This window comes from Oncorhynchus tshawytscha, linkage group LG26 (genome assembly GCF_018296145.1).
Source record: "Oncorhynchus tshawytscha isolate Ot180627B linkage group LG26, Otsh_v2.0, whole genome shotgun sequence".
NCBI classification, from domain to species: Eukaryota; Metazoa; Chordata; class Actinopteri; order Salmoniformes; family Salmonidae; genus Oncorhynchus; species Oncorhynchus tshawytscha.
Window position 1 is genome coordinate 11472408 of NC_056454.1, and position 24908 is coordinate 11497315.

Sequence of the window (24908 nt, forward strand, 5' to 3'; positions counted from 1 at the left end):
GATATCTCCTCCCTATGTTTTTAGATGTGGCTCAGATGAAGGAACATTCCTCCATTCCACTTGGCAGTGTTCAAAACTACACGGTTTCTGGCAGGGGGTATACGATACCATATCCTCAATTCACGGGGTTGCATTCCCTTTAGACCCGGAGGTCTGTCTACTGGGTAACTTTACTAACACCAATCTTAGGCAAAGCCATACTATAAAGCTAACAGAAATATTGCTAGCGATTGCCAAGAAATGTATTGCCTTGAAATGGAAATTGGATTCCTCCCTGCCAGTTGCAATGTGGCTATCGGAAGTTAATAGTTGTATCCCTTTGGAGAAAATCACTTACTGCTTGAGGAATAAGTTAAAGACATTTTACAGAATTTGGCAACCTTTTATTGACTATATGGAGAATCTCCCTCCACATCTCATTGATTGAATCTATATATAATCCTCACATAATGTTTCACACGTAATAAATAATATGTAGCCTACGGCAGGTGATCCAATATCTCATTATTATTATTTTTCTTATTGTATGTTTTTTTATATAATTATTATATATATTTTTTTTTGTTACGCTCGTCTGTTACTGTCACTTTGTCCTATCGTTGTCTAATACCTTTTCACTTTTGTTTTGAATGTTCTTAATTGGAAAATGCAAAAATAAAATATATATATTTTTTAAATTAAAAAGCATCTGCTATCTGAGCAGCTAACCAATCGCTGCAGCTGTACATAGTCCCCCTGTAAATAGCCCACCCAATTTACCTACCTCATCCCCATACTGTTTTGATTTATTTACTTTTCTGCTCTTTTGCACACCAGTATCCTCCACTCTACCTGCTCATCTGATCATTTATCACTCCAGTGTTAATCTGCCAAATCATAATTATTCGCTCCTATGGCCTATTTATTGCCTACCTCCTCATGCCTTTTGCACACAATGTATATAGACTCCTTTTTTCCCCTACCGTGTTATTGACTTGTTTATTGTTTACTCCATGTGTAACTCTGTGTTGTTGTCTGTTCACACTGCTATGCTTTATCTTGACCAGGTCGCAGTTGCAAATGAGAACTTGTTCTCAACTAGCCTACCTGGTTAAATGAAGGTGAAATAAAACATTTTAAAAATGAAAAAAACACTGCCCTAGACCTTACTGCAGCTTAGCGGATGAGGTTACTCTGGTTATATCTACTGTAGTGCACTATGCAGGGAATAGGGTGCCATTTGAGATGCAACCAATAAATCTGTACCAGCACCGTGCAATTCCCACAACAACAGCATCCCTATTAAACCCTTTTTATTTTCTGCAATTTATTCTTCTCAATGGGTCACTGGTCCAAGAACAACAGAAAACAGCCATGACACAGTCATACTAGTATGAAAGGCAAGTGCTACTGATTTGATGACTTTCTCCTTCGTGTTGAATAAATTAGGTGCTACATGAAAACACTCATTTTCACATAGGCTGAAAAGTCAATGGATATGTAGCCTTTAGCTTTGCCACACTGATTTTCAGTGAAAAGCAGCATTCATGAACTTGGGATGTGTCCTTAATGACCTTAGGGGTCAAAAGTAGTGCACTATAAAGGGAACAGGGTGCCATTTGGGATGCAACCATCGACTTGCTAATTCCCTTTTAATTGAAGGAACATGTTGAAGTGATTAGGCAATGACATCATCGTCTCAGTTTGTAGTTTCATTGACCCACGAGAGCACAGCTAATTCCAAAGAGCTCCGAACAAACAGACTGTTGCTAAAATATCACAGCAAATAGCTTAGCGAATGCATATCCGAGAGTTATAAATAGTGAGGATATAAAAATGTCCTGGATGCAGAGGGGGAATTCCAATAAATGCCTGGGGTACGGGATGGGGGATCAATACCATTGATGACCAGCAACAAATCACTGGGATATCGTGATCTGGAGCTACTGTATCAACACAAGCCTTGACGTTCATAGTCACACCACTCATTATGAAACCATAATACTGAAAAGCAACAAAAAAATACATTCAAAAACAAACAAATCATTTCTATCGTTTTGTCTAATTTCATGTGCGGAATTTTTTTAAAGAAGGGAACCGAAGGAAAAACCCAGCTCACTCCAATACCTCCTGTGGATATGACGGAGAGATGTAAAGCTACTCCGAGAGAGAGAAACTCAAAACCACAAAAGTGCTCTTGATTTGAATCAGGAGAGAGGCTCTCATTTCTTAATGGTTGACAGCACTGCTCTAGAAGTGTGCCATGTGGCCATCCCCCGCTCCCCACTCTCTAATACTCCTCTCCTGGCTAAGTCCCAAATGGCACCCAATTCCCTACATAGTGCACTACTTTTGACCAGGTCCCATAAGTCTATGTTTTAAAAAGTCCACTATATAGGGAATAGAGTGCCATTTGGGGTATCCATTTCCATGCTCGACATGTGTTGGTGATAGTGGCGGGTCAGTTAGAGGGGAGTCGGAGGGGACTCTGACTGGCTCTCCGGGCCAGCCAACCGGGCTGGCTGGCCATTTAGACTCTCATTAAGCAGGTCTTTGTTCAGAGCTACACAGAGGCTTTGAAGCTGACTTCATAGGGCCCACTGCCAGGCCTGATCAATGGCTGACAGCACCCTAACACACACACACACACACAACCATGTACGCACGCATGCCATATTCACATATGCATACACACACATAGGCACACACACGTACAGTACCAGTCAAAAGTTTGGATACACCTACTCATTCAATAGTTTTTCTTTATTTGGAGTTTTCTACATTGTAGAATAATAGTGAAGACATCAACATTATGAAATAACACATGTTTAATCATGTAGTAACCAAACAAGTGTTTAACAAATGAAAATAGATTTTAGATTCTTCAAAGTAGCCACCCTTTGCCTTGATGGCAGTTTTGCACACTCTAGGCATTCTCTCAACCAGTTTCATGAGGTAGTCACCTGGAATGCATTTCAATTAACAGGTGTGCCTTGTTACAAATCCTTTGTGGAATTTCTTTCCTTTTTAATATGTTTGAGCCAATCAGTTGTGGTGTGAAGAGATGGGGGGTTTACAGAAGATAGCTCTAAAAGACCAAGCCCACATCATGGCAAGAACAGCTTAAAAAAGCAAAGAGAAATGACGGTCCATCATTACTTTAAGACATGAAGGTCATTCAAACTGGAAAATTTCAGTTGCAAAAACCATCAAGAGCAATGATGAAACTGGCTTTCATGAGGACCGCCACAGGAAAGCAAGACCCAGATTTACCTCTGCTGCAGAGGATAAGTTCATTAGAGTTACCAACCTCAGAAATTGCAGGGGGGGGCTCTAGAGATCATTTGAATAAGATAGACAACGAACCAATTTCAACATTGCCGACCCACGAAGGGTTAGCTGAAGATGCTAGCTCCCAAGAGTTCCCCACAGAACCTACTCAAAGTGACTCAGTAAACTCACTAAGCAAGAAGGTGGAGAGAATTGGGACTTTGACTGAAACTGTGAAGGCAACTAAGGGCAGGGTGCATGAGGTTCAGCAGACGACAGTCGATCACAAGGAAAGGCTACAGGACATAGAGAAACAGTGCACAAAGTTCAAAATTACAACAAAACCCTGAAAGCCCAATTGGAAATGCTCGAGTTGCATTCAAGACGCCAGAATATCCGAATATTTGGGATCCAGGAGGACACTGAGAAAGGGAAACCCACTGAATTTGTCTCGGAGCTGATACCGGCATTGCCGGAGAGTGAACACTTCAAAACGGCCATCCTGAACGACCGCGCAAACAGATCACAGGCAACAAAGCGGGCGTGCCACCAAGGCCTTTCATTGTACGGCTGCACTATCCCCAGACCAGGGATCTCATCCTCAAGCTGGCTAGTCAAAAGTTCCTTAACTATAACGGAGCCAGGGAGTCTTTCTACCCAGATATTACTTTGGAGGTGAGGGACCAACGGAAAGAGTATGATGAGTTACGACGTAAGAAATGCAGGGCTGCCAACACCCGATATGGATTCCTCTTCCCAGCCCGGTTTAAGGTGACAGTCGAGGGATCAACACGCACGTTTAACAACCCAAAAGAGGCCGATCTGTTCTTGTCAAGCAAGCTCCCTGGCTGAGGATACAGAACGGCTGTGTCAACGGGCTAATTGGCCAAATACAGGCCAGGAATGTGTTTGAATTTCCTGCCTATGTCTTTTCGATCAGAAGATCAGAAATTGGGATTATGTGATGGGTGAGATGTTATGGCATTTATATAGCATTGTTTGGCCTATCATGTTTTAGCGCCACTCACCCCCTAACGTGAGAGTTAAGTGTTATTTAACTTTAGTTTATATGCGGAGCATCTATAGATGACGAGTTAGTTCAAGCTGTATGTCTAGACTCCCTAAAGTCTGTGTGTTACACGGAACCCAAACCCGCTGCGCGCGTGCGCCATCGTGGATGAATGTATCTTGTCCCCCCACACCAAACGCGATCACGACACGCAGGTTAAAATATCAAAACCAACTCTGAACCAATTATATTAATTTGGGGACAGGTCAAAGCATTAAACATGTATGGCAATTTAGCTAGCTTGCACTTGTCCTTAATTTGTCCTATTTGGATAGCTTGCTGTTGCTAGCTAATTTGTCCTGGGATATAAACATGCAGTTGTTATTTCACCTGAAATGCACAAGGTCCTCTGCCCCGACAATTAATCCACACATAAAACAGTCAACCGAATAGTTTCTAGTCATCTCTCCTCCTTCCAGGCTTTTTCTTCTCTTGACTTTATAATGCGATTGGCAACTTTCATAAATTAGGTGCATTTACCGTTCGTCTTTCAGTCAACGTGGGTATAACAAATGAGGAGATGGCACGTGGGTACCTGCTTCTATAAACCAATGAGGAGATGGGAGAGGCAGGACTCGATCTGCGTCAGAAATAGAACTGACTTCTATTTTAGCCCTTGGCAACGCAGACGCTCATTGGCGCACGAGCAGTGTGGGTGCAATAATTGAATAACAAAGATTTCTACATTTATTTTGCAACGCTCGCATCGCGTGTGGTCAGCCTGTTAGTCAGGGAGTGCTTCGTTTGGGGAAGTCACTCAGTAATGGGAAGTGGAGGGGGGATGAGGTCTGTGTTTTATGTTCACATTTATTAATACAGGCGGCGTGACAAGCTCCCACAGGGCGGGACGTTTTTCTTTTGGGCTTTGTATGACAGCAACAATTTAATCTAAAATAAGAAATGCCACATAGTGACCGAGCACAGAGTAGACCTGGTGGAATAAAGATAGTCAGCTGGAACTGTAATGGCTTAGGGCATGCTGGGGCGGCAGGGTAGCCTAGTGGTTAGAGTGTTGGACTAGTAACCGGAAGGTTGCAAGTTGAAATCCCCGAGCTGAGAAGGTGCAAATCTGTCGTTCTGCCCCTGAACAGGCAGTTAACCCACTGTTCCTAGGCTGTCATTGAAAATAAGAATTTGTTCTTAACTGACTTGCCTAGTTAAATAAAGGTAAATAAAAATGAGTCAAATGAGCTAAGGTTTTTTCTCATTTTAAATCACTGGGCGCTGACATAGTGCTTCTTCAAGAAACTCATATTAAACACTCCGCTCAGGCCAAGTCACAAGTCGGCTGGATCGGTTAGATATATCAGTCTAACTCTGATTCAAAAGCGAGAGGGGTAGCAATCCTGATAAGGAAAAACATTATTTTTGTTTACTCATCCTCGATTTCATATCCTAATGGTTGGTATATTATTGTGGCTGGTACACTGACAGCTAAGACATGTACAGGCATCTAGAGCTATTCACAAAATAAAAGACGAGAAGGGTAAAATAGTAACAGATCCGCAGGATATTCAAATCAAATCAAAGTTTATTTCTCACGTGTGCCGAATACAACAGGTATAGGCTACATACAAACACCGGTTAGTCAGGCTGATTTGAGGTAGTATGTAGTATGGTTAAAGTGACTATGCATATATGATGAACAGAGAGTAGCAGTAGCGTAAAAGAGGGGTTGGCAGGTGGTGGGTGGCGGGACACAATGCAGACAGCCCAGTTAGCCAATGTGCGGGAGCACTGGCTAATTGAGGTAGTATGTCCATGAATGTATAGTTAAAGTGACTATGCATATATGATAAGCAGAGAGTAGCAGCAGCGTTATGGCTTGGGGGTAAAAACTGTTGAGAAGCCTTTTTTGTCCGAGACTTGGCACTCCGGTACCTCTTGTGGTCAGAGGCCGAGCAATTGCCGTACCAGGCAGCTGTGGAAACTTTTTTTTTTTTTTGAATTTTACCCCCCTTTTCTCCACAATTTTGTGTTAGTAGTTACTATATTGTCTCATCGCGACAACCGTACGGGCTCGGGAGAGACGAAGGCTGAAAGCCATGCGTCCTCCGAAACACAACCCAACCAAGCCGCACTGCTTCTTAATAACCTCTTGAAGCTAGGGGGCACTATTTTTAGGTTTGGAAAAATAATGTTCCCAAAGTAAACGGCCTATTTCTCAGGACCAGATGCTAGAATAAGCATAATTGACAGATCCAATCCGGAAGCCAGCCGCACCAATGTGTCGGAGGAAACACCGTGCACCTGCCGACATGGTTAGCGTGCACTGCGCCGGGCATGCCACAGGAGTCGCTAGTGCGCGATGAGACAAGGATATCCCTCCCTAACCCAGATGACGCTAGGCCAATTGTGCATCGCCCCCCAGACCACCCGGTTGCGGCCGGCTGCGACAGAGCCTGGGCGCGAACCCAGGGTCTCTGGTGGCACAGATAGCGCTGTGATGCAGTGCCCTAGACCACAGCGCCACCCAGGAGGCCCAGCTGTAGAACCTTTTGAGAATCTGAGGACCCATGCCAAATATTTTTTAGTTTCCTGAGGTGGTATAGGCTTTGTCATGCCCTCTTCACGACTGTCTTGGTGTGTTTGGACCATTCTAGCTTGTTGTTGACGTGGACACCAAGGAACTTGGGTCCTCTCAACCTGCTCCACTACAGCCCCGTCGATGAGAATGGGGGTGTGCTCGGTCCTCCTTTTCCTGTAGTCCACAATCATCTCCTTAGTCTTGGTTACGTTGAGGAATCGATTGTTATTCTGGCATCACCCGGCCAGGTCTCTGACCTCCTCCCTATAGGCTGTCTCGTCGTTGTCGGTGACACTGTTGTGTCGTCTGCAAACTTAATGATGGTGTTAGAGTCGTGCCTGGCCATGCAGTCGTGGGTGAACAGGAAGTACAGGAGGGGACTCAGCATGCACTCCTGTGAAGCTCCAGTGTTGAGGATCAGTGTGGCAGATGTGTTGCTACCTACCCTCATGGATGATCTCTGCATGTGTAGTTCCCACCTCCAGGCTGTCTAAGGGCTATTTGTCCAAGAAGGAAAGTGATGCCATGCTGCATGAGATGACCTGGCCTCACTCAATTGAGATGGTTTGGGATGAGTTGTGCCGCAGAGTAAAGGAAAAGCAGCCAAGAAGTGCTGCCATCGAGGCAGAGGGTGGCTACTATGAAGAATCTAAAATCTATTTTGGATTTGTTTAACACTTTTTTGGTTAGTACATGATTCCATATGTTATTTCATAGTTTGGATGTCTTCACTATTATTCTACAATGTAGAAAATAGTAAAAATAAATAAAAACCCTTGAATGAGTAGGTGTGTCCAAACCTTTGACTGGTACTGTATATATTTTTGTATTTAATCCATTTTGAATTCAGACTAACACAACAAAATGTGGAATAAGTCAAGGGTTATGAAAGCTTTCTGAAGGCACTGTACATGGATAAAGCATGTTCCTCCAGCTAGCCACATACATTAAGCCATGTTTACATTAGCACGGTCAGGTAGTCCAGGGGCCGTATTGCCCGCATGTATCAAGCGTCTCAGAGTAGGAGGTGTGCTGATCTAGGATCAGGTCCCACCTGTCCATGTAATCTTATTCATTGTGACCTAAAAAGCTAAACTGATCCTCGATCAGACACATATCCTCTGTTCTTACCTGGGCACAGTGGAGAGATAGGTCACCAGCCGCCGCAGTTCCTCGTGTTTTATTCTGTCATGGTTGCTTCTGGCAGGGAAGGTCAGTATGGGGCCACCTCTCTTATCACGACCTCCTGTAGGAACACAGATAGCAGAAATCTCCTGATTTATGAAAGCCCTATGGCAGAGATAGATAGAGCTTTAAGTGCACATAGGGTTCTTCCCAAATGGCACCCTATTCTCTATGTAGTGCATTACTCTTGACCAGGGCCCAAAAACATCCCTCCATTTTCTCAGCATTCTCTCAAAGTGCCTGTATAGGTCATTTACAGGATGACATGATATACAACATAATGAGAGTAGAACGGCTCTGTCTTCATATCTCTTATTTAGTAGGTATTTGTCCAAAAAGGCACCCTATTCCCTGTACTACTTTTGTCCAGAGCCCATGGTCAAAAGTAGTGCACTATAACAGGGAATATTGTGCCATTTGGGACGCATCCCATGTTTGGAGAGATGCATGACCAGATTGAGGTTGAAGTACAGTGCACGTTTGTTTATCCCCGGTGCTCATGGGACTTTGTGAGCAGCACCAGGAAGGCAGACATGGAGGCAGGGAGGCAAAGCAGCAGCGCCCCAGAGGGAGGGCATGGAGGGAGAGGGGGGGCATGGAGGGATTTTGGTGGTGACAGATCTTTGTTGACACTTTTTAGAAGCACCAACCCCCACGGATGGCAGTGCTTCCCCGTGCTTCTCCCTCCCCTCGACTCTCTGACATGTCCACCAGTCTGTCATCCTCAAGCCCCCCTCCTGTGTGTGTGTATGTGTGTACCACACACTGGGCCTCGTCAAAAGAGATAAGGCCAACAATATTACTCTACTGCTGCTGGGGAAACCTCTGATGTATTTTGGGGAGAAAAAAACATCAGTGAGATGCATGCCAGAGTAGTCCCATCTCCCAGGGGAGAGAGAGTGAGACGGAGAACAACAGACAAAGAGAGAGCGAGAAAGAGGGAGAGATGAGATATCTATTCTCAACAGCTCAAAGGCTGCCTTAAGTTAACAGCCTTGTGTTTATTAGACTAAATGAGATTTTCTCTATTTTACATGGCTTTTAGCTTATTTTTTACAACAGCGCTCCAGTCAGGTCCAGTTCCCCGCCAGCTCTCTTTGCCAGCATTTTACCTGGTTACCCTGTTCATTGAGAGATGAGTCAGAAACCGTTTTTAGTCACACGGCTGGCTGCATTGTATTACCGCCACACCGGCAGTCATGACCGCAGTAAAATTCTACATGACCGTTGAGTCACGGTTATCTCCTTTATGCCCTCTGGACATGTGTACACAACTTGCTATGTACCATCAGGTCCTAATGGCCTGGTACTCAGGGCTCTATTGTCCCTCTGATGTCAATGCAAATGCAATCACAATTCACATCAAAACAGTATTGTGCTTTTAAAACTCCCCTCGCTGTGATGATCAATTTGAAGAATAGAAGTTCAACAGCAGGTTGAAACTGAGTTTAAAACATGGACGTTGTGGATGTTGTTTCAAAGCCTAATTCAACTAAATGGACAGCTGCTTTCTAAGGTGATGATTAATTCAAAAAACAACCATACGCATATATTAGAGCTTATGCATATGCATAGGCTTATGAGCCTATGCAAACTGAATTAAAATTATGATTGCGCCGTTATACAATACATAGCCTTCCGCATATTACGCACGGCAGAAAAACAGAAAACAAAATAAATGTAAGAAGTCTTTGGTACATAATTGGTTTGTGCACTAATGAAGATGATAGTGTAATAGGAAGTTCCCGCACATGAAAGTTGTTTTGCCGATGGTTAAATGTCAACATGCTTGTCATGTACTACTAATCATGCTTGTCATGGGAATTTCCTCAGCACAGGTCTGCCAAGAACACTGACAGCCAGAACAGAAAATATCTTCATGATTTCCCATAGTGGATTAGTCAAGATGAAGCATCACAGGCTGCAAACCAAACGGCACCCTATTTTACCTATGTAGTGCACTACTTTAGAACAGGACTGATAGGACTAGGGAATAGGGTGCCATTTGGGACGCGAGACACACTCACCTGACACAAAGGCCACTTTCTCTTTCAGCACAGGCAGGACATCAGATGCCTTAATCCCATCATTCCTGAAGGACCCTGGAGAAGAGAGACAGATCAGGACAAGATTCAGATAATCAACTTTCATCTTCTGTAATCTCATTAAGAGATTTACATTCCTGGACAAATGGAACACATAACTACAGGTTGATGATGATAACAGAAAGATAAGCTCAGTGTTCTTCTTAAAGTTATTCCCAGACCCTGAGAACTTTTTTTTCCCTCCAACGTTTTTAGAAGTCAATAAACAACGATAAAACAGAGAATTAGGCCGGACAGCATTCTCTGCTAGAGGATTCTGTGGTAGGGTGATCAGATGTCCCCGTTTTCCGGGGACAGTCCCCATTTTTTAACTGTGCGTTGAAAACAAGACTGCAAAGTGAAAAAATATTTAACGTGGCAAGAAAGACCGGACAGCAGAGCCTACCCGTTGATGTCTCAATCGCGTTGTGCTTGTTTAGGCCAACAGAGGGGGCTGCTGGCTATAGCAGCTTCATTCACTCTTCTTCTTCTACTAACTACTTGCTCGCACTAGTTTAGAAAAACGAATGTGGAAAACTTGGCCAGAAGCTAACAAGTGTCAAGTGAATCCACAACATCACCACAAATGTGTTTTCAAGCCAGGTATGTTACAATTGTTTGAGATACTAGCTAGTGATGTTATAATGTCACAATTTATTATATAGATAGATGATCTGCTCTGTAAGGTTTTAAATAGGTTATGCTAGCTAACGTTAGCTATGTAGACTAAGTTAGCTAGCTATGTTAGCTAGCTACTGTCATGGTAGCTAGGTTTAAAAAAAGTTCACAGGTAAACATGCAGTGGACGGGCTATTTTGAAAATATGATTATATTAAATGAATGCACAATTAATTTTGGGAATATTTATTTTGTATTTAAATGGTTTGGCATTGCAATAAGTGGTGTGAAAATATATTTAGAAATGTTCATGGATAACGTTAGCATAATGTTTTCTGTTAGAGTGGATAGGAAGGAGAGGAGGAAGATTGGATAGGAAGAAGAGTAAAGGAGATGAAGGAGGAAAGGTAAACATATGATTACAGAGCCTGACAATGTATTATTCCAAACAATGTTTTTGAGATAAAATACAAAAATGAGGCAATAGGAATCTGTGAACCAGAAGTATTTGATCTAATAGTGTACTATTTATTATTAAAGATTGGAGAGTAAGACGGAAAAATTGAAGTGATGCAAAGGAGAATGAGGTGGAAAGGTAAAGAGAAGGAAAGGAAGAAAGAGAAGGAAGACGAGTGAAGAAAAGAGAAGGAGAAAGATTGGAGGAGTAGAAAAAGTTAAGAGTGTAAGAAGAGTGACACAAGGAGAGTGAAGATGAGCAGACAGAGGAGGTACAATGGCTCTTTCGCAGAAACGGAAATGACATTTTAATGACAACATGAGATCATTTCCATTTATACATTCAGGTCAAGACGATAGAATGGTTCACTGCACTCTTTGTAATTCCTCTTTTTCAATTGGCAGCGGGGGAAGAACGGCAGTGAGTGGTAGAACATCAACAGACGACAAAACATAAAGCCTCTCTGATTGGCCGTGTTTGTATGCCCTCTGTCACCACATTCTTCAAGAAGGTAGAACCTTCCCAAGAAGAATATGATTTAGCTGTGCAGGAGGGTCTTTGCATACCACACTATGCAACACAATCATAGTTACAGATCTATGCGCTGCCCAGCACAACTGACACAGAAGCTTTATGAGCCAAAGTTCACATGTGCTAGGACAAAATGTGACGCCATAGTGAGTAACATGTTAGCACCATGGGTAACTACTTTGGTAACACAGGACCTAGACCAGGTTGAATTTGTGGGACACAAATTCAAATCATGGGCATGTGAAGCTGCTGCCAATAGTAGTCAGATATCGTAAGATATATGATGGCAGCACGTCTGTGGAAACAAAAACTGCTTGATTTTGTTGAATTGAAAGGAGAAACAGCAGAGAAAATTGCAGCGGAGCTCCTGGTGATCATCAAAATTAACCTGGAAAACAAAGTTGTGGTGTTCTCTGCCGACAACACAAATACCAACTTTGGAGGTCTGAATAGGCTGGGGAGGGTCAATGTCCATACCAAAGTTAAAAATGCTCTGCAGCAGGAGATGAATGGCTTAGGTTGTCCAGCCCGCATCATTCATAACACGGCCAGAACAGCTTTGGATATGATTCCCCATGATGTTGAGTACCTGCTCACAAAGATATTTGGATATTTTCACCGTCAGAGTAGAAAGACAGAAGAGATGTTGTGAGTTTGTTGGCCAGGAGTACCATAGCATTTTAGGACACAGCAATGTTCGCTGGTTGTCCATGCTCCCTGCTCTAGAAAGAGTCCTGAAAATGTATGTGCCATTGAAATCCTTTTTTCTTTCTGAAGACAAATGCCCTGTTGTCCTGCGAACAATATTCAAAGGTTCACCTACTGAACTTTGTCTGGCATTTGTCTATGGAAACCTGACCGTATTCAGTGACACGATCAAGATGCTTGAAGGCCAGGACCGCTGTGCTGTGGAGTCAGCTGCAATTCTGAGAAACATTGAGGCAAAATTGAGGCAGAACTTCATTCCAGTTTTGATCAGAGGTCTTCTGAGAGAACTAGAGGAAAATGGAGCAATGTCCAAAGAGAGCTTTCACAAAACATCCCAATCATTCTTCACTACGGCTGTGAATTACTACCAAGCATGGAGGAAGCACACAGATAATAGAAAATATTTACATTGTCTCCTTCTAAAAACGCGACCTCAGCATGAAGAGATCCGGAAGGCAACAGCCACACTGCAGAAAAAATGCCCCAATGTGACCATCAAATTAGGATGCATTGTTTGACAAGGTTACTGGCCTGCAAGAGTTCTTAACTCTTAGGGAGGCTGCGAATTTTCGCAGCTTTTTGTTAAAAATCGCGCAACATTTCAGCGTCCTGCTACTCATGCCAGGAATATAGTATATGCATATGATAAGTGTGTGTGTATAGAAAACACTCTGAAGTCTCTAAAACTGGTTAAATCGTGTCTGTGGCTATAACAGAACGTGTTTAGGAGTCAAAATCCTTCGAAAAACTGGTCACTAAAAAAATAATAATATCCATCCGCCAGTCAATGTATTGCCTAAGGCGAAGGAAAATACTTATCAAGCCCCTGTAAACGCCTACAGCTTCCACACGATGTCGCCAATGCTGTCATTTTGGGCCTAGTTTATCCTTGGTTTGGAAACGTGACGCATTTCCTTTCTTTGGGCTCACCACAGGATGTTTTGAAAGTGAAAACATGGACGATGATTTCAAGACTTGCTGCTATCGAATACAGATCGCCCCGTGATCAATCTAATAGACTATTAACGTTTATTAATACCTAAAGTTGGTTTAGAAAAGCAATTTGAAGTGATTTGTAAAAGTATATAGGTAACTTTTGTAATTTTAAAAAGTGACGTTGCGTCATGTAAAGGGGCATTTTTCTGGATCAGACCGGTCGTCAGCAAATCACATTTTGGGTATACAATGACGGATTTAATCGGGAAAAAGACCCAATTGTGATGTTTATGTGACATATAGGAGTGCCAAGAAAGAAGCTCGTCAAAGGTAATGAATGTTTTATATTTTATTTCTGCGTTTTGGGTAGCGTCGGCTACCGCTAAATCTGTTGTTTTGTTGACGGTCTGGTATTCGGGGGGGGGTGCATGCTATCAGATATTCGCTTCTCATGCTTTCGCCGAAAAGCATTTTACAAATCTGACATGGTGGCTAGATTCACAACGAGTGTAGCTTTAATTCACTACCTTGCATTTGTGTTTTAATGAAAGTTTGAGTTTTATCGAAAACAATCAGTGGCGTTCTAAAATATCCGCTGATTTGATCCCGCCAGAGGAACATCCTCCCTAAGAAGTTTAAGGGGGGATCGCTTGAAGAATGGAAAACATCTGAGACACCACTCAGTCAGAGTTGGAGCACAGTGGTTACCCACTTCAAAGAGAATGACATCCCACACACTAACCTGGCTAGATTAGCGTCTGTTGTCATGTGCTTACCTGGAAGTAATGCACCAGTCGAGAGAGTGTTCTCCCAAATGAATGATATATGGACAGCAGCAAGAAATAGGTGCACTGTACCTACCATCGAGACCATGCTTATTGTGAAGACAAACTTCAACCTCCCCTGCCAGGAGTTTATGGAGAAGCTGGACAAAGACAAAGCAATCCTGAAGAATCAAATCAAATCAAATCAAATTTTATTTGTCACATACACATGGTTAGCAGATGTTAATGCGAGTGTAGCGAAATGCTTGTGCTTCTAGTTCCGACAATGCAGTAATAACGAGCAAGTAATCTAACTAACAATTCCAAAAAAAACTACTGTCATACACAGTGTAAGGGGATAAAGAATATGTACATAAGGATATATGAATGAGTGATGGTACAGAGCAGCATAGGCAAGATACAGTAGATGATATCGAGTACAGTATATACATATGAGATAAGTATGTAAACCAAGTGGCATAGTTAAAGTGGCTAGTGATACATGTATTACATAAGGATGCAGTCGATGATATAGAGTACAGTATCAACGTATGCATATGAGATGAACAATGTAGGGTAAGTAACATTATATAAGGTAGCATTGTTTAAAGTGGCTAGTGATATATTTACATCATTTCCCATCAATTCCCATGATTAAAGTGGCTGGAGTAGAGTCAGTGTCATTGACAGTGTGTTGGCAGTAGCCACTCAATGTTAGTGGTGGCTGTTTAACAGTCTGATGGCCTTGAGATAGAAGCTGTTTTTCAGTCTCTCGGTCCCAGCTTTGATGCACCTGTACTGACCTCGCCTTCTGGATGGCAGCGGGGTGAACAGGCAGTGGCTCGGGTGGTTGATTTCCTTGATGATCTTTATGGCCTTCCTGTAGCATCGGGTGGTGTAGGTGTCCTGGAGGGCAGGTAGTTTGCCCCCGGTGATGCGTTGTGCAGACCTCACTACCCTCTGGAGAGCCTTACGGTTGAGGGCGGTGCAGTTGCCATACCAGGCGGTGATACAGCCCGCCAGGATGCTCTCGATTGTGCATCTGTAGAAGTTTGTGAGTGCTTTTGGTGACAAGCCGAATTTCTTCAGCCTCCTGAGGTTGAAGAGGCGCTGCTGCGCCTTCCTCACGATGCTGTCTGTGTGAGTGGACCAATTCAGTTTGTCTGTGATGTGTATGCCGAGGAACTTAAAACTTGCTACCCTCTCCACTACTGTTCCATCGATGTGGATGGGGGGTGTTCCCTCTGCTGTTTCCTGAAGTCCACAATCATCTCCTTAGTTTTGTTGACGTTGAGTGTGAGGTTATTTTCCTGACACCACACTCCGAGGGCCCTCACCTCCTCCCTGTAGGCCGTCTCGTCGTTGTTGGTAATCAAGCCTACCACTGTTGTGTCGTCCCAAACTTGATGATTGAGTTGGAGGCGTGCATGGCCACGCAGTCGTGGGTGAACAGGGAGTACAGGAGAGGGCTCAGAACGCACCCTTGTGGGGCCCCAGTGTTGAGGATCAGCGGGGAGGAGATGTTGTTGCCTACCCTCACCACCTGGGGGCGGCCCGTCAGGAAGTCCAGTACCCAGTTGCACAGGGCGGGGTCGAGACCCAGGGTCTCGAGCTTGATGACGAGCTTGGAGGGTACTATGGTGTTGAATGCTGAGCTGTAGTCGATGAACAGCATTCTCACATAGGTATTCCTCTTGTCCAGATGGGTTAGGGCAGTGTGCAGTGTGGTTGAGATTGCATCGTCTGTGGACCTATTTGGGCAGTAAGCAAATTGGAGTGGGTCAAGGGTGTCAGGTAGGGTGGAGGTGATATGGTCCTTGACTAGTCTCTCAAAGCACTTCATGATGACGGATGTGAGTGCTACGGGGCGGTAGTCGTTTAGCTCAGTTACCTTAGAAGATACATTCTTCTGAGAAATATACAGATTAGGTTGGTATAAGTATATTATCTAGTTACCAATCTCATCAGCATCTTGTTTTTTTTATTATCTTGTTAAGTATTTCACATATACTATTGTCCCTGTTTTTTAAATTTTCATCATGTTCTCATTCTACCAAGACTACCTGGACCACTGAATGGCTGTTCAGACAGGACAGTTCTGTCTTGTCTGTATTGCTTCTGTAATATAGTTGTTTTCTCTGTCTGTCACAGTGTGCCTGGAATTGTCCCTCTTTGTTATTTCATAGATAATACCATTGGATATTTTAATGATATATTGACCGCCGAACTGGAAATGTCCCCGGTTTTCATTTCAGAAATCCGGTCACCTTACTCTATAGTACACACACATCACCGATACAAATGTATAGCGATTACACAGTTGAAGTTGGACGTTTACATACACTTAGGTTGGAGTCATTAAAACTCGTTTTTCAACCACTCCACAAATTTCTTGTTAACAAACTATAGTTTCGGCAAGTCGGTTAGGACATCTACCTTGTGCATGACACAAGTCATTTTTCCAACAATTGTTTACAGACAGATTATTTCACTTAGAATTCATTGTATCACAATTCCAGAGGGTCAGAAGTTTATATACACCGAGTTGACTGTGCAGCACTGTAAAGTAGATTTTCCCTATTTTACATGGCGTTAAGCTTGTTTTTAGAACAGCGCTCCAGTCAGGTCCAGTTCCCCGCCAGCTCTCTTTGCCAGCATTTTACCTGGTTACCCTGTTCATTGACACGGCTGGCTGCATTGTACTAAAAGGGATGCTGGCCAGCAGCATTGTATTAATGAGCATAGTCATGGATATTTCAATCTCCTCTCTCCAGACATGGGTTCAAACTCTATTTTAAATCATTTCAAATGTAGCTATGCTTGATTGACCTTGCCTGCGGCAACAGAGCCAATAGCATACTTGCAAAACTGCAAATCCCACCCATCTAAAACAAACACTAAAAGTATTTGAAAGACTTGTTGTCTCTCAAAGACATCGTTATAGTTTTTGATAAACTAGCTTGCAAATTTTAGCCATATTAGTACAGAAGTGACATCAGTCAAAACAAGACACGGTATAAAGAACAAGAAACTAGCTGAAACAAGCCACCTATGATTCCCAAGATGACAGCTTCTTGTGATTGTTGCTAGCTATCTGGCCATTCAGACATCTGGCCAATTGGGGCGTCAGGGTAGCCTAGTGGTTAGAGCATTGGACTATTAACCAAAAGGTTGTAAGTTCAAATCCCCGAGCTGACAAGGTACAAATCTGTCGTTCTGCCCCTGAACAGGCAGTTAACCCACTGTTCCTAAGTCGTCATTGAAAATAAGAATTGTTTCTTATTAACTGACTTGCCTAGTTCATTTGGGAAAAGGTTCAAATCAAATCAAATCAAATCAAATCAAATTTTATTTGTCACATACACATGGTTAGCAGATGTTAATGCGAGTGTAGCGAAATGCTTGTGCTTCTAGTTCCGACAATGCAGTAATAACGAGCAAGTAATCTAACTAACAATTCCAAAAAAAAAACTACTGTCTTATACACAGTGTAGGGGGGTAAAGAATATGTACATAAGGATATATGAATGAGTGATGGTACAGAGCAGCATAGGCAAGATACAGTAGATGATATCGAGTACAGTATATACATATGAGATAAGTATGTAAACCAAGTGGCATAGTTAAAGTGGCTAGTGATACATGTATTACATAAGGATGCAGTCGATGATATAGAGTACAGTATCAACGTATGCATATGAGATGAACAATGTAGGGTAAGTAACATTATATAAGGTAGCATTGTTTAAAGTGGCTAGTGATATATTTACATAATTTCCCATCAATTCCCATGATTAAAGTGGCTGGAGTAGAGTCAGTGTCATTGACAGTGTGTTGGCAGTAGCCACTCAATGTTAGTGGTGGCTGTTTAACAGTCTGATGGCCTTGAGATAGAAGCTGTTTTTCAGTCTCTCGGTCCCAGCTTTGATGCACCTGTACTGACCTCGCCTTCTGGATGACAGCGGGGTGAACAGGCAGTGGCTCGGGTGGTTGATGTCCTTGATGATCTTTATGGCCTTCCTGTAGCATCGGGTGGTGTAGGTGTCCTGGAGGGCAGGTAGTTTGCCCCGGTGATGCGTTGTGCAGACCTCACTACCCTCTGGAGAGCCTTACGGTTGAGGGCGGTGCAGTTGCCATACCAGGCGGTGATACAGCCCGCCAGGATGCTCTCGATTGTGCATCTGTAGAAGTTTGTGAGTGCTTTTGGTGACAAGCCGAATTTCTTCAGCCTCCTGAGGTTGAAGAGGCGCTGCTGCGCCTTCCTCACGATGCTGTCTGTGTGAGTGGACCAATTCAGTTTGTCTGTGATGTGTATGCCGAGGAACTTAAAACTTGCTACCCTCTCCACTACTGTTCCATCGATGTGGATGGGGGTGTTCCCTCTGCTGTTTCCTGAAGTCCACAATCATCTCCTTAGTTTTGTTGACGTTGAGTGTGAGGTTATTTTCCTGACACCACACTCCGAGGGCCCTCACCTCCTCCCTGTAGGCCGTCTCGTCGTTGTTGGTAATCAAGCCTACCACTGTTGTGTCGTCCGCAAACTTGATGATTGAGTTGGAGGCGTGCATGGCCACGCAGTCGTGGGTGAACAGGGAGTACAGGAGGGGGCTCAGAACGCACCCTTGTGGGGCCCCAGTGTTGAGGATCAGCGGGAGGAGATGTTGTTGCCTACCCTCACCACCTGGGGGCGGCCCGTCAGGAAGTCCAGTACCCAGTTGCACAGGGCGGGGTCGAGACCCAGGGTCTCGAGCTTGATGACGAGCTTGGAGGGTACTATGGTGTTGAATGCCGAGCTGTAGTCGATGAACAGCACTCTCACATAGGTATTCCTCTTGTCCAGATGGGCCAGGGCAGTGTGGTTGAGATTGCATCGTCTGTGGACCTATTTGGGCGGTAAGCAAATTGGAGTGGGTCAAGGGTGTCAGGTAGGGTGGAGGTGATATGGTCCTTGACTAGTCTCTCAAAGCACTTCATGATGACGGATGTGAGTGCTACGGGGCGGTAGTCGTTTAGCTCAGTTACCTTAGCTTTCTTGGGAACAGGAACAATGGTGGCCCTCTTGAAGCATGTGGGAACAGCAGACTGGTATAGGGATTGGTTGAATATGTCCGTAAACACACCGGCCAGCTGGTCTGCGCATGCTCTGAGGGCGCGGCTGGGGATGCCGTCTGGGCCTGCAGCCTTGCGAGGGTTAACACGTTTAAATGTCTTACTCACTTCGGCTGCAGTGAAGGAGAGACCGCATGATTCCGTTGCAGGCCGTGTCAGTGGCACTGTATTGTCCTCAAAGCGGGCAAAAAAGTTATTTAGTCTGCCTGGGAGCAAGACATCCTGGTCCGTGACTGGGCTGGGTTTCTTCCTGTAGTCCGTGATTGATTGTAGACCCTGCCACATACCTCTTGTGTCTGAGCCGTTGAATTGAGATTCTACTTTGTCTCTGTACTGGCGCTTAGCTTGTTTGATAGCCTTGCGGAGGGAATAGCTTCCCACACTAAGTTGGGTGAATTTTGTCCCATTCCTCCTGACAGAGCTGGTGTAACTGAGCCAGGTTTGTAGGCCTCCTTGCTCTAACACACTTTTTGAGTTCTGCCCAAAACATGTCTTTACGATTGAGGTCAGGGCTTTGTGATGGCCACTCCAATACCTTGACTTTGTTGTCCTTAAGCCATTTTGCCACAACTTTGGAACTATGCCTGGGGTCATTGTCCATTTGGAAGACCCATTTGTGACCAAGCTTTAACTTCCTGACTGATGTCTTGAGATGTTGCTTCAAAATAACCACATCATTTTCCTGCCTCATGATGTCATTTACTTTGTGAAGTGCACCAGTCCCTCTTGCAGCAAAGCACCCCCACAACATGATGCTGCCACTATCGTGCTTCAAGGTTGGGATGGTGTTCTTCGGCATGCAAGCCTCCCCCTTTGTCCTCCAAACATAATGATGGTCATTATGGCCAAACAGTTCTATTTATGTTTCATCAAACCAAAGGACAATTCTCCAAAAAGTACGATCTTTGTCCTCATGTACACTCTCAAACCATAGTCTGGCTTTTTTATGGCGGTTTTGGAGCAGTGGCTTCTTCCTTGCTGAGCGGACTTTCAGGTTATGTCGATATAGGAAACGTTTTACTGTGGACATAGATACCCTTGTACCTGTTTCCTCCAGCATCTTCACAAGGTCGATTTGTACTTTTCGCACCAAAGTACGTTCATCACTAGGACACAGAACGTCTCCATCCTGAGCGATATGATGGCTGCGTGGTCCCATGGTGTTTGGTGGTTGAGCTTGAGTACTATTGTTTGTACATATGAACGTTGTACCTTCAGGCATTTGGAAATTGCTCCCAAGGATGAACCAGACTTGTGGAGGTCTTCAATTTGTATTCTGAGGTCTTGGCTGATTTCTTTTGATTTTCCCATGCTGTCAAGCAAAGAGGCACTGAGTTTGAAGGTAGGCCTTGAAATACATCCACAGGTACACCTCCAATTGACTCAAATGATGTCAATTAGCTTATCAGAAGTTTCTGAAGCCATGATATTATTTTCTGGAGTTTTCCAAGCTGTTTAAAGGCGGCACAGTCAACTTAGTGTATGTAAAATTCTGACCCACTGGAATTGTGATACAGAGAATTATAAGTGAAATGATCTGTCTGTAAACAATTGTTGAAGAAATTAGATGTCCTAACCGACTTGCCAAAACTAGAAATTTGTGGAGTGGTTGAAAAGCAAGTTTTAATGACTCCAATCTAAGTATATGTAAACTTCCGACTTCAACTGTATATATAAAATACAAAAAAAAATCATGTTTTTGAAAGCACTGGGCCTTTAAATGTGCTGAGAATGTTCCAAAGCCAGGCAACTATCCTGCACCATTCCCAGAAAGTTGTGGGAAGGTTATATGCAAAATAACCATAGGACAACCATGCTCTCACCAAGCTCTAAGAAACATATGGTTCTCAGAACATTATGTGCTAGCTGGGATATAACAATAGTTTCTACCACTCTTTCCTGTCATTGACTTTGCACCACACACAGACTTGGTAGTCACACCAGTGCCCGGCCACTTTCTTCAGGCTCTCTCTCTTGATCTACTCAACCGCACAAAAACACAGGGGGAGAGGCGAGGCAAGGGCATCGATCATAACACAGCAGCTAGTACAATGAACGAGCTGGAGGATGAAGAGCATTCTCCACACAACACCACAGCGTGATGTGGAAAACACACAGCAGCACTGAATCATCCGTGTGTTCAAGTTCATGTCTACAAACAACAGCGGCTTCTCATCTGATTAATGCTTAAATGGGCATTCTGGGATTTGAAAAACAACAAAGCAGGCACCCCACCACTTTTATTTGGAAAAAGTTGGGGCATGGGGCAGCTGGAGAAATGTAACTATTCTCAAATTCATAGACAGAGCTTGATATGCATTGCCTGGCTACCCATCCACATCGCTCCTGGCCAACTGAGGTTTGTTCTCCACGTTGAGTGGATTTGCCTCCCTCCCTGATGATTTCTAGAAGGCAAAAATATTCTAACCGTTCTGATTGGTCCTACAAACCGATTGGGCCAGAGCCTACATGATGACGTTATCAACTTTCATACTCTGATTGGTTCAATTTGCTAGACGATCCAATCCCTAATTAATTTGTTTTGTACAGCGCTCTTCATTATGAAGTCAAACAAATAACTTCTTGGGTGGCAGTTTCAGACTGAATGTATGTCGTGATCGATAGAGCAGCGAAATTAAATTCAGCAATGCAAGGACACCATCCGTGATATCAAAATCAACCAAAAATTGTACTAATCCCAGATTACCCTTTTAAAACTGGACAAAATAGACAGGAAAAAGTCTACTACTCAATATATGCAGAATCATCTGACCAAAATATGCAATGATTTGTCTTGTCCAATATAGAGCACCCAATCAGAGCATAGCATATGCACGACATCAATGACCAAGAAAACCGCCCCGCAACGAGTCATTACATCTAGATATCTAATCATAAAGTGTGCACGGTTTCCCACTGATTTCTATTAGAAAAGGTCACTTGTCCCTATGGCCCCACATTGTTTGAGCAATAAAGTCTCTCTCTCTCTGTCTTTTTCCCTCTCTCCCTCCCTCCCTCCCTCCCTGCAGGACTCTCAGTTCCTTCAGATGGACGACTGTCTGTTGTGTTATGAAACCCAGTGTCCAAAAGTGGCAGGATTCAAAAAACAAGTGTACATGTCCACCATCGCCCGCTGTGTCTATGAGACACCGCGTTCTCAAAGAACATGATTTACCAAACACAGTCTCCAAAGAACATTCCAGAGTATCCTGAGTAGACCAAGTGGAGTGATATCTCAACAGTACAGAGGAGCCAAGAAGAAGAAGACAGGAGGACTCTGTAGGCCTCTAAGAGAGAGAAAGAGCTCACCTCCCATGGAGTTGACTTCATGTCTTACTGCCTGTTCCTGACATGGCCTGTCAGACGGCTGAGGGCCGTAGCACCAGGCAGGATGGATTCCCATTTGTTTTAATTTGACAAAGGCTGTTTCTTCTCAGTTTAGTGGAAGACCCTTGTCCTCCCCGAGCGATTAACCCAGCCCATTGGAGTGGAGCAGACTGCCAGCAGAGGCAGGCAGACATCCAATCCCACAGAACCCTGTAAAAACATCTGTCCTGGGATCCAGAGAGTGGAGAGGAGGAGGGAGGAAAGGAGGAGAGAAGGAGGATGACCCAGCTCTGGATATCAGATTCTCGATATTTCTTCACCTTCTAACCCAGGTGACCATAAAACACAAGAGACATTCTTCATCCTGGCCTGTGGTGCGCTACGTAAAGACAGCGGAAGTGCACTCCACAGGTACAACCTGTCCATGGCACACTACATCTTCACCAGAATATTCTCTATTTAGTGCACTACTTTGTAATCTTGGTCAAAAGTACTGCTTTTTTCAAAAGGAAAAGTGTGCCATTTGGGACGCATGCCAAATCATAGAAAAATACTTCAAATACTTCAACCTGATTTAAAAGATGTTATTACTCAATAATAACCGCAGCTAAGTTTGAGATGCCACCACCATCGTTGCTTCAGGCCGAAACATGTGCTTTTCGGCACCAGAGTGTCACAAACATCAGCCGGTCTGCTTTTGAAGTTAGGAGTAAATCATTAGGAGAGCAATCTGTTGCCTCACTAATCCTAGTGTTGACAGTTGGGGGGGCACAGGGACCAACAGGACAGGACATCAGAACAAGTTAATGATAGAGGGAGGGATGGAGGGAGGGAGGGAGGGGGGAGGGAGGGAGGGAGGGAGGGAGGGAGGGAGGGAGGGGAGGGAGGGAGGGAGGGAGGGAGGGAGGGAGGGAGGGAGGGAGGGAGGGGGGGAGGGAGGGAGGGGGAGGGAGGGAGGGAGTCTCTGTTGTCTCTTCAATCTGTTTCTGATACCCTTCATAGCATTCTTTATGCTTACAACCTTCCCTTTGAATGATTGCATTTAAACCTAAAACCTTTCCTCCATCCCTACGCATGTTAAATGTATTGCTGGGATTAAGTGCCTTCCTCGGAGCCTGATACAGACAGCAATGAAGGGGTGGATGTGTTTGGACACTTTCCAAATTCCCTTAGTGAGTAATTACATTTACCTTAAACACACCAATTACAACTGGAGGAGAGACAATGATGATTGAGCTTGGAAAAGCAGCAGACACATCCAATCGGTCATACAGACTAAGGATGTGTTGCAAATGGCACCCTATTCCTTACAGTGCGCACTACTTTTGACCTCTATGGGCCCTGGTCAAAAGTAGGGCACTATGTAGGGAATATGCTGAGACAGTGAAGGAACTGAGGGTCAATCACTGGGCACTGCAGTTTGTGCATAGGTGGCCTGTACCACCTCTGATTAGAATCATTAACAAACACACGAACAGATTCTTGTTTTCATACAGACAAGAGTGATATATAGCTGATTTCATAGCAACACACAAGGGGTGTATTTATTAGTGCACACTGTAGCAAAATGTTTTGTAATGTAAAACATTTCGCAACAAAAACTAGAGTTTCTTATTGGATAAATTCAGTTAGATCAGCCTTAAAAAAATATCTGATGTGATTAATCAATTAGTGGGAAAAAGATCAGAATAGGGTCTTTGGAAAGGCACCCTTAAAAAGCAACGAATCCATTTGAAAACAGCATGTGGCATCAACATGAGTCTACAAAGTGTAAATACAAAAATACAGTAAGTCTCGTCCAAAACAGAGTTTGGAACATCCGTGCGTCACAACGGGTAAATGAAGGTTGGATTTTGATTTGATGATGTCCATTTTCCATTAACATGGGGTGAACAACTGCGGTGATTGGTCTCTATCCAATAGCATAGACAGTGAGACAGACCTGCCAAGCAGCTCCGACTTTGATTACAGAAGAAAGCACGTCGCAAATGTTATTACTAGAGAAATACTGCACCAAACACCTTAGTTAGATGTGAAATTGCGCTACTAAAACTTCAACATTTATTACAGATTTCTTGAGTTATCAGATTCATTCTGCGGATTTTGAGGAAGTGAAATAGGCTTCCGCGCTTCTAGTGTCACATGGGGGAATCGGTCAGGAAACACACCTACCTTCTAATGAGCAACAGAAAAATACACATGCCAATCGGCATATTAATCTGATTGGCTGTGAGTACTTTTCAAAGACTTCCAATCATTTCTGAATAGCATAGATTTATGGGGGTAAAACTAAAAAATCCAAGTTACGTCCAAATGGCACCCTATTCCCTACACAGTGCATACT

At 43.7% G+C, this 24908-nt stretch overlaps 1 protein-coding gene across 2 annotated transcripts in view; it reads right to left on the reverse strand.

The window, feature by feature from the left end:
* LOC112225162 (kalirin) overlaps positions 1-24908 on the reverse strand; it is a 288186-nt gene that overhangs the window by 179424 nt on the left and 83854 nt on the right. For both annotated transcript variants that reach the window (XM_042306448.1, XM_024388841.2), the window contains exons 2-3: positions 10058-10132; positions 7977-8091 (exon numbers count right to left, since the gene is read on the reverse strand). In XM_042306448.1, coding sequence (XP_042162382.1) covers positions 7977-8091; positions 10058-10132 — 190 coding nt within the window. The remainder of the gene's footprint in view (positions 1-7976; positions 8092-10057; positions 10133-24908) is intronic.